This window comes from Gambusia affinis, linkage group LG03, assembly GCF_019740435.1.
Source record: "Gambusia affinis linkage group LG03, SWU_Gaff_1.0, whole genome shotgun sequence".
NCBI lineage: Eukaryota > Metazoa > Chordata > Actinopteri > Cyprinodontiformes > Poeciliidae > Gambusia > Gambusia affinis.
The window spans coordinates 10442274-10452447 of NC_057870.1; the positions used below are offsets into that span (position 1 = coordinate 10442274).

The following is a 10174-nucleotide window of genomic DNA, read 5'->3' on the forward strand; positions in this document are numbered from 1 at the left end:
CCATCAACTCTTTCTCCGATTACTCCATCTGTCTCATCATCCACAACTCCACCAGATCAGTATGATGATTTGAATACAAAGTCTGCAATGGTGGAGTTCATTCCTCCAATCCCTGGATCAAGTATTCAACCTGACACAGCTTCAAAGCTTATTGTCACAGATACACAAAGTGTGGGACAAACACATTCTATTGTCACTGATGAGTCAATGAAGACAACAGCAGTTTATCCAACAATGGCCACAAAGTCACCTTCAGTCTCTGAATCATACACATATGAAACAAGTGATGTATCCAAAACTGTTGTTACGCCAGCCGTCTTACTCCGAAACACAGCAAAACCAACATCGCCATCTACTGAAACAGAACAAACTTTTACCACATCCCATTCTGTAGCAAAATCTGAAACTTCATTTGAAACGTCAAGTTCCGCCATTACAGATAGAGGGAGCACAAATCCATATACTAGTGGACACCCTGGAGAAATGTCCAGCAAACACATGCCATCTCCAAGCGGTTCCTCGTTAATCAGTCCAGAGACCACAACAGCAGAACAAATTGATAGCTTTTCGAAAGAACAAGAGACTATCCCCTCAGTTTCATCCCTTACTGAAATTCCAGAGAAAAGTGTTGGTTCTACAACAGAAGATATGGACGGTTCAGGAAGTTTGAGTACAGATTTTTTACCATCATCTATAACTGTTATTGGTGCATCTTCAAGTCTCTACAGTATGGACACAACAACAGTAACAATATCTCCTGAATCAGAGTCTGCCTCTGTGAGAACAGATCAAGGTACTTCTGGTGAAAACATCACTAAGTCTACTGACACACCCATCACTAAAACCACAGCTAGCTCTTCTGCTTTCAATATTGTGTCTGTCTCGACATCAAGAAAAGCCGAAACAAGCGATATTTCAAAAACAGATGTTTCTTCAGCTTCAGTGCTCCAGAGCACAGAGGAACCAACATCAATGTCATCTGAAACATATCAGACTCTTGCTACAGTAAAGTTGCAGGAAACATCAGCAGTTCCAGATGAAAGTTCAAAATCTCCAATTACAAGAGAAGATAGGACAAGTAAACCAACAAGTGAAATGTCTAGCAGAGACATTGTATCTTCTACTGGCTCCTCATTGTTCAGCACTGAGAAGACAACACATCTTCTACCTAAGGATGACGACAGTGTTCAAACAGGTCAGACAACAAGACCTTCACTTTCCACAGTAACAGGCAGAACAGAAAGTTCTTCTGCCGCTACTCCAGTAGATAGAGGTTTTACAAGAGGCCAAACCATTGACCTGTCCACACCAGTATCTAATGTTACAGGATTATCTTCATCTGATATCGGCAACAAGACAACACAAACGCCTGAAGCTATGTCGATACAAATAAGCACAGATCCCGAAACCTCTGGAGAAGGCTCTGCCACTTTTGCTGACAAGTCTGTAGTGACCATTGCTACTGCATTCCCAACATCTGCTGTCTCTGACGGTAAACCCATGGGCCCATCAACTCTTTCTCCGATTACTCCATCTGTCTCATCATCCACAACTCCACCAGATCAGTATGATGATTTGAATACAAAGTCTGCAATGGTGGAGTTCATTCCTCCAATCCCTGGATCAAGTATTCAACCTGACACAGCTTCAAAGCTTATTGTCACAGATACACAAAGTGTGGGACAAACACATTCTATTGTCACTGATGAGTCAATGAAGACAACAGCAGTTTATCCAACAATGGCCACAAAGTCACCTTCAGTCTCTGAATCATACACATCTGAAACAAGTGATGTGTCCAAAACTGTTGTTACGCCAGCCGTCTTACTCCGAAGCACAGCAAAACCAACATCGCCATCTACTGAAACAGAACAAACTTTTACCACATCCCATTCTGTAGCAAAATCTGAAACTTCATTTGAAACATCAAGTTCCGCCATTACAGATAGAGGAGCACAAATCCATATACTAGTGGACACCCTGGAGAAATGTCCAGCAAACACATGCCATCTCCAAGCGGTTCCTCGTTAATCAGTCCAGAGACCACAACAGCAGAACAAATTGATAGCTTTTCGAAAGAACAAGAGACTATCCCCTCAGTTTCATCCCTTACTGAAATTCCAGAGAAAAGTGTTGGTTCTACTACAGAAGATATGGACGGTTCAGGAAGTATGAGTACAGATTTGTTCCCATCATCTATAACTGTTATTGGTGCATCTTCAAGTCTCTACAGTATGGACACAACAACAGTAACAATATCTCCTGAATCAGAGTCTGCCTCTGTGAGAACAGATCAAGGTACTTGAAAACATCACTAAGTCTACTGACACACCCATCACTAAAACCACAGCTGGCTCTTCTGCTTTCAATATTCTGTCTGTCTCGACATCAAGAAAAGCCGAAACAAGCGATATTTCAAAAACAGATGTTTCTTCAGCTTCAGTGCTCCAGAGCACAGAGGAACCAACATCAATGTCATCTGAAACATATCAGACTCTTGCTACAGTAAAGTTGCAGGAAACATCAGCAGTTCCAGATGAAAGTTCAAAATCTCCAATTACAAGAGAAGATAGGACAAGTAAACCAACAAGTGAAATGTCTAGCAGAGACATTGTATCTTCTACTGGCTCCTCATTGTTCAGCACTGAGAAGACAACACATCTTCTACCTAAGGATGACGACAGTGTTCAAACAGGTCAGACAACAAGACCTTTACTTTCCACAGTAACAGGCAGAACAGAAAGTTCTTCTGCCGCTACTCCAGTAGATAGAGGTTTTACAAGAGGCCAAACCATTGACCTGTCCACACCAGTATCTAATGTTACAGGATTATCTTCATCTGATATCGGCAACGAGACAACACAAACACCTGAAGCTATGTCGATACAAATAAGCACAGATGCCGAAACGTCTGGAGAAGGCTCTGCCACTTTTGCTGACAAGTCTGTAGTGACCATTGCTACTGCATTCCCAACATCTGCTGTCTGTGACGGTAAACCCATGGGCCCATCAACTCTTTCTCCGATTACTCCATCTGTCTCATCATCCACAACTCCACCAGATCAGTATGATGATTTAAATACAAAGTCTGCAATGGTGGAGTTCATTCCTCCAATCCCTGGATCAAGTATTCAACAAGTGAATACTCATTCTTCAGCTTCAGTGCTCCAGAGCACAGAGGAACCAACATCAATGTCATCAGAAACATATCAGACTCTTGGTACAGTAAAGTTGCAGGAAATGTCAGCAGTTCCAATGGAAAGTTCAAAATCTCCAATTACAAGAGAAGATAGGACAAGTAAACCAACAAGTGAAATGTCTAGCAGAGACATTGTATCTTCTACTGGCTCCTCATTGTTCAGCACTGAGAAGACAACACATCTTCTACCTAAGGATGACGGCAGTGTTCAAACAGGTCAGACAACAAGACCTTCACTTACCACAGTAAAAGGCAGAACAGAAAGTTCTTCTGCCGCTACACAAGCCTTTGTTTCAAATAAAACAACGTCTGATGAGCTGGTTTCCAAAAACGTTGTTGAACATTTCTCAAATACAGAAAACCCCCTCAGTTTTGAACCAATAAAACATCCAGATCCAAGAACAAAAAGTCCAGATAAAGATGGAGTGGCAATAGAAGAGGAAGCAACACAATTGTCTCATAGAACAGAGTATGTTATAAATGATCACACAGTTGAGAGTTCTAGCAGTGACACTAATAAAAAGTATATCCTATCAAAATCCACACCATCTCCTGGTATTAGATATTACAATAACAAAGATCAACAGGTTGTGATTGTTATGCCAAGTCACGACAAAACTGACACTGGACAAACTAAACAAATGCCTACTATGAACTTGCATACACCTGAACCATCAAGCAGTGCATCCATCCTATTCACAGAGGATACAAAAGATGAAGATAAACGTTTTTCTGGAGTCACATATAATTTGAGGCAAGAAAGTTCCACCTCCAAAGTCATCACAAAAGATACTATGTTCATTAATTTTGATACTATATCTGTAGTTTCCTCCTCTCAATTTTACCCAACTAAACGGACAGAGGAAGTAGGAGTTGATTCAGCAATTACAATGACACAAAAGATGAACTTAAGAGAAAAACCGGAAGGCTCAGGGGCTGTCAATGCTCCTTTTTTTACTCCTTCACCAGTAACTACAGATCCAGTTTCAGACACTGACCTCTCAAGGTTGTTTTTGTTATCATCAACTCAAGCTACTACTGAGTCAACACATTCAAGTTCTAAAGAAAGCTTTGGTGGACATACAGCCCAAACTACTACTTTTTCTACTGGAATTGATCAAAACAGATTAATGACTTCATCAACAAAAACTAAAGTATCTTCAGTAACTGGAGTTTCAGGGAAACTTGTTTCCTCTAATCCTACACTCAAAGAAATTTCAGCTTCAGCTTCATCTGACTATATAATTAGATTCCACTCAACTATTTCCCCTGTTGTTACACCTCAGAAGTCATTTGAACAAGTGAGATCAGAGATCACAAACACACATCACACACAACCTGAGAATTTCTCTGAAGAATTATCACAAGCCACAATTTACCCAATGACCACAAATTATGAAAAACTTCTGGCTGAAGAATCAACCAGTATTCATCCTGGTAATTATTTTGTGAGTCAGGTTGATTATGGTTTGGCAAGTCATGCGACAGCTCTCCCAAAACTAATTTCTGATGCATACGTTGAAAAACCACCATCCCCACAGAGTAGCTTTTACCCTGACAATGATCATCATGCCCCAGTCAGTGGTGCAGGAAACCAAAAGCTTCTTCAATCTGTTTCTCAGGACAATGAAACCACAGAATCAAACACTAGTGAAGTGGATATTTCCACACTGTCCAAAGCATCTACGAGTGAGTCTTCCCAAACTGTATTTAAGGCATCTGCTACAACAGTATCAAAGATAGAATTGATTAACCTTGAAACCACCTTAGGGGGAGCAATCAGTACAATTGATATCAGTACAGGTGGTGAAGAAACTACCACAAGTATCCATGGAGAATTAACATCAACAACACAATCAAAAAACCAGGTAGAATTAGGTGAATCTTTAGCCCCACAACCTTCATCCTTTTCTGAGAAAGAAGAAAAACATGACAGGAAAATGTCAACATTTCCATTCCATAATGGAAGAGACCCATCAATAGAAGAAGGAACAACCCCCTCTGTCCAAATCAGACTGGATGTGGGCCACAAAGTTGTTGGCGAGACTGTGGAAATTTCTGGTACCTTTTATTACATTCTTTGATCAATACAGCAAAGTATTTATGCTCATAGAACTTTACCCAAATCTTTATAATTTTTATTCAACAGGAATGTATTCATGTAAGGAGAACATTTGTCTGAATGGAGGATCTTGCTTCAAAAGTGGCGGCATCTATTCATGTAGCTGTTCTCCGGGTTACACTGGTCATCAGTGTGAAATGGGTATGACATTGATAAATACTAGAAATTTTCTATCACATAAACTGTAAATTTTTAGTTTTGTTGTTTTGACTGTGTTGTTCCACAGACATAGATGAGTGCCAGTCAAATCCATGTCGTAATGGAGGCACATGTGTTGATGGGCTGGCTTCCTTTACATGTGTGTGTCTCCCAAGCTACTCTGGGCTTTACTGTGAGGAAGGTAAGTTCATTTTGTATTGGCTTTCTTCTTCCTAACAAATCCAGTTTATTAGAAATGCGACTTTCTCATATTGTTGTGTATATTGAGGTTTATATGACATGATGGATTAATTAATTTTTGAACAGCTTCTTTATATGGTCATATTTTGGGACTTACAATAAACTACTTATGATCCTAATACCATATGAACAAACCAGGAATTAAGTTAGTCTAATTCTAGATCTACCACTGACCGATGGTAAACAATGCCGACTCATGTTTTGTTTTGTTGTGTATATTTGCCTATTTATAACCTCCCTTCGGCATCAGATAGTTGATATTGTTTGCATTTGCTACTACAGAAACTGAGGTTGTTAAGAGAGAAAAAAGTCTCAATTTCAACTCAGAAATATACCCACAGGTCAAGGCTGAAGAAAATTTTTAAATTCTTGCAGAAGACAGCTGCATTATTGTTATTTAGACCCTGAAAATAATCTGTTTTGCTGTGCATTCAAGATCGATTCGAAAAGTACAGGCTTTTGAATTTAGATAAAAAGATCATTAAAAAAATCATAGCCTTAAGCTTAGCTTTTTATCCCTGTATAGAGAATTGCTTATCAAGCCATTTATTTGGCAGTTAGTAATTTTGAATCATGAAATTAAGGAGTCTTGAAAATGCATGCAACAAATTCCACATTATTTCTCTGAAAATTCCAGATTACATTTAATTTCAATTGCAGCCAGTTGACTAACATTACTATGAACCTTAATTTAACCGGAATATCCTAAATTAAACCGCAACACACCACACACGAACCCATTGGACGAACCTGTTGGACTTTTATCGGCTCTGTGTGGTGATAGAGCTTTGGAAAATTGGCTGACAATTCTAAAATCGTGCCGTGTGAACCAGACTGAAGACTCACAAGCTCTACTCCTCTCCTCTCGACCACTGCCCTAACGCTCTCTGACTCTGGTCGCTATGGTAACCTTTACACATCCCTTCAAAATAACATACAGATGCGCCACAAAAACGAACATTTTACTTGCATGAAAATTTTTACTCACAATAACGAAAAAAATAATGGGAGCCCTAAGCTTTTTCTCTGCAACAAGACGGTCCCATCTGGGCGTGATGAGAGAGAGCCGAAGTGTTGCTTATGCACAGCGTGCTCGGTCTCTACATGGTGAAGCAGTTAGAAGGCTTCATTGCCTCATTAGTGAGCCGGTCGCCACATATCATGCAGAGCAGGCTTTCAGCTACCGGGAAACAGCCATTCTCCTGTCTCTTTTCTGGACCTTTTCCCCTTTGAAAAGAAACTTTCCAAAGACAACTGCTCTGTTTCTTACTCATTTTGCTGATTGTGTGCCCTCAATGTTGGCATGCAAAAAGTAACCGAGAGAATCCAGTTAAAGAATTTTCAAAATAAAAGATCCTCCAGACTCAGAGAATGCATAAAACGGAAATATGTAATTATTTCTTTTGCGGCCCAATACCAATTTGTCCATGGACCAGGGGTTGGGATCGACTGCTTTAGATAATTACCACCTTGAGGCTCACTGGATGATCTTTCTCACTTAGTAAACCCAGAAAGCAGAATTTTGACTTTTTCAATAGACTGGGTTTCCACTTAAATCTTGACAACACGTTGGACAAAGAAAAAAATAAAAGAAGAAAACATCTATGACTGATTTCTCCTAACTAGCCTACACCCTAAATTTTGTGTGGATCGGCCCTTCTTGAATTCCACCAACCCTTATTATGCACCCAGACCCAGCTGTATGGAGATATGTTCCAAATGAAAAGAGGGAACAGCTAGTTCATGAAATAACAACAAAGTAAACTTGTAATACCTTTGGGGGTTTTGTTGTTGTTTCAGTAAGCAAAATATAGAGAGATATGTGCAGAGTAACGCAAAAGTATACAGATCTCTGTCAAAATTACAAGTTTTTGGGAAAGGAATAATTCAAGTTATGATTGTTAATTCACAAGCCTTTTACATCTTTAATTTGATATAAATTATGTAGAATCTAACTGAAAAAGAAACTAATCTGTGGGAGGGAATGCAAAAAAAACTGAAAAAAGCAATAACCTTTTTTTGCATACATGAACTGTGGATAACATTGAGCTAATGCTTTAATTCAAAACATTTTGATTTAATTTCAGCCTTTGGTCATTTTGGATTTACAGATTCAATCAGTTGCATTTAAACTGAGGTACCTAAAATGCATATCACCTGTCCATTATAGATTTTCTGATACTTCACATTTGTACATTTGATTCTTATAGTTAAAGCCAAAATTCAGAGATGAAAAGAGATTCATTGAGAATAATCTCACTTATGTTCTTAACGTTCTCATAAAAACAAAAATATAAAGAAGACAATCTCATTTTACAAAAGGAATTTATCAGGACAGAGTGTGACAAATTCTCCATCATGGGAAATATAATATGTAATGTTTTGTCTTTTTTCCAAAATGAATAAAAATTACGACAAAACCTGAGAAGAGATTTTGCCAAGAAAAAAAGATGCAGAAATATATTTTACAAATCATGTCTTTTGTTTACATTAATTATACATTTGAAACCAGACATTTAAATGCACTATAAAAAAAGACAAATAATGCATTGAAATCATCATAAACTTGTCCTGTTTTAAGGGCAATTAGGATTACTTAATTTTTTTCCATTTGCTAAATGCCAGAATAATGAGAGAGAGATAAATTTTAAGAAAAATGTTATTAGTGGTGTATGTAAACTTCTGGTTTCAACTCTATCTATCCAAAACTCTATTGACAAACTCAACACTTACAACACGAACTGATCTTTGAGGCTAAATTGTAATCAATATTTGATTTTGTGATTTTTCATATAAGACTTGTAAAGAAATACTTTGAGAGAAATTATATGGCATACTTGTTTCAGTCTATACGAAGTTGTTCACACTTCGCTTGAATAGTTCATTTCCTATTTCTCTTTACCACTGCCTAACAGAGTTTATTTTAACTTACAACAGTATCAGGGACAACTTGATTCCTGAATGGCCATAGTTGGCTTTATCTATACGTTCCTCTTTGTAAATTATGCAGTGTTACAAATGTTTTCATGTTTTCAAGTTCCAAGAGAGATTGGTGTTTTGTTGAAATGGGCAATTACGTTACAAATCCTACAGTACCGGCACACTTAAACTCCATCTCATCTTCTCTTCCATCAGACACTGAAACATGTGACTATGGTTGGCACAAGTTTCAAGGCCATTGCTACAAATTCTTCCCCCAGAGGAAAGGTTGGGACTCTGCAGAGCGAGAGTGCCGCATTCAGGGAGCTCATCTCACCAGCATCCTTTCCCATGAAGAACAACAGTTTGTCAACCGTAAGCAACATATATTTTTTTTTAATAGAAAGTCCCTAAGTCATCATAATGTTTGCTGTTCATGAGAAAAGGGAAACAACACCAGGTATTTGATAAGTGCATCAAAAAAAAAATAATAATAATTTTTTTTTAAAAAAGCCCAAACAGTAGCAGAACATATGGTGCAGGAAATAAAACAGACTGTAAAAATGCCTGTGAGATATATATATATATATATATATATATATATATATATATATATATATATATATATATATATATATATATATATATATATATATATATATTACATTTTGTAACTGCACATTCTGAAAATTAGAAAATAAAAAATTGTAATCAGCTGTTTTTCCATCCTAAATGTCAGGTCTTGGACAGGATTACCAGTGGGTTGGCCTGAATGATAAGATGTTTGACAATGACTTCCGCTGGACTGATGGCAGCCCTGTGGTAAGACACTGCCTTCTGAAATATATCATTCTCCCTAAACATGGCGGTGTAAATATTTGGAAGTGATACAGATGACAGAGGCTGTAATCTAGGGAGAGTTACTCCTTTAAGTGAGCTCTGGTTCCTTTCTCGTGACTCTCACTCTCCTCCAGCTTGTATCCCTACACCACTGTGATTATTCTGGTAATAAACCTGATGTAGATTAGGCTGTAAGGCACCTCTCAATCACTTAATGAGTGTAAGTCCACTCTATGGAAATCAGTTTGTCCAATAAGTGAAATTGAGAAACGTAGGTAAGGAGGGCTGCCTATCTTTCATGAAAGCACTGTTTACAAAACAGCTTAATCAGTGTGTTACAAAGGTATTCACATTGAAATGTTTTACATTTTGTGAGTTGGAATCCCAAATCACACAATGTATTATTCTAAAATTGGGTTTTCTTTATAGAAACAGATAAAAAAAAATATGTGGACATTTTATATTTTGTATAGGAATTATTCTGCATATTATCTTCAGTTATTGGATTATGCTTATGACTAACTACAATTGGGACTGATGTAATGTTTTACCTCATTGTATTTTTTAGTGAAACGACCAGTTTTTACCATAAAAGTCATCCATTGGTGCATCTTGAGTTACAAAATTTGTGGCTCTTTGCCTGAAAATTTGCCTTTGTCTTTCTATATTATGTCACGTAAACACATAAGGGAGAT

General features: G+C 37.8%; 1 protein-coding gene across 1 annotated transcript in view; it reads left to right on the plus strand.

The window, feature by feature from the left end:
* LOC122827891 (versican core protein-like) overlaps positions 1 to 10174 on the plus strand; it is a 60447-nt gene that overhangs the window by 45475 nt on the left and 4798 nt on the right. Inside the window, exons 6-9 of the mRNA XM_044110985.1 lie at positions 5349 to 5462; positions 5548 to 5661; positions 8856 to 9014; positions 9379 to 9461. Coding sequence (XP_043966920.1) covers positions 5349 to 5462; positions 5548 to 5661; positions 8856 to 9014; positions 9379 to 9461 — 470 coding nt within the window. The remainder of the gene's footprint in view (positions 1 to 5348; positions 5463 to 5547; positions 5662 to 8855; positions 9015 to 9378; positions 9462 to 10174) is intronic.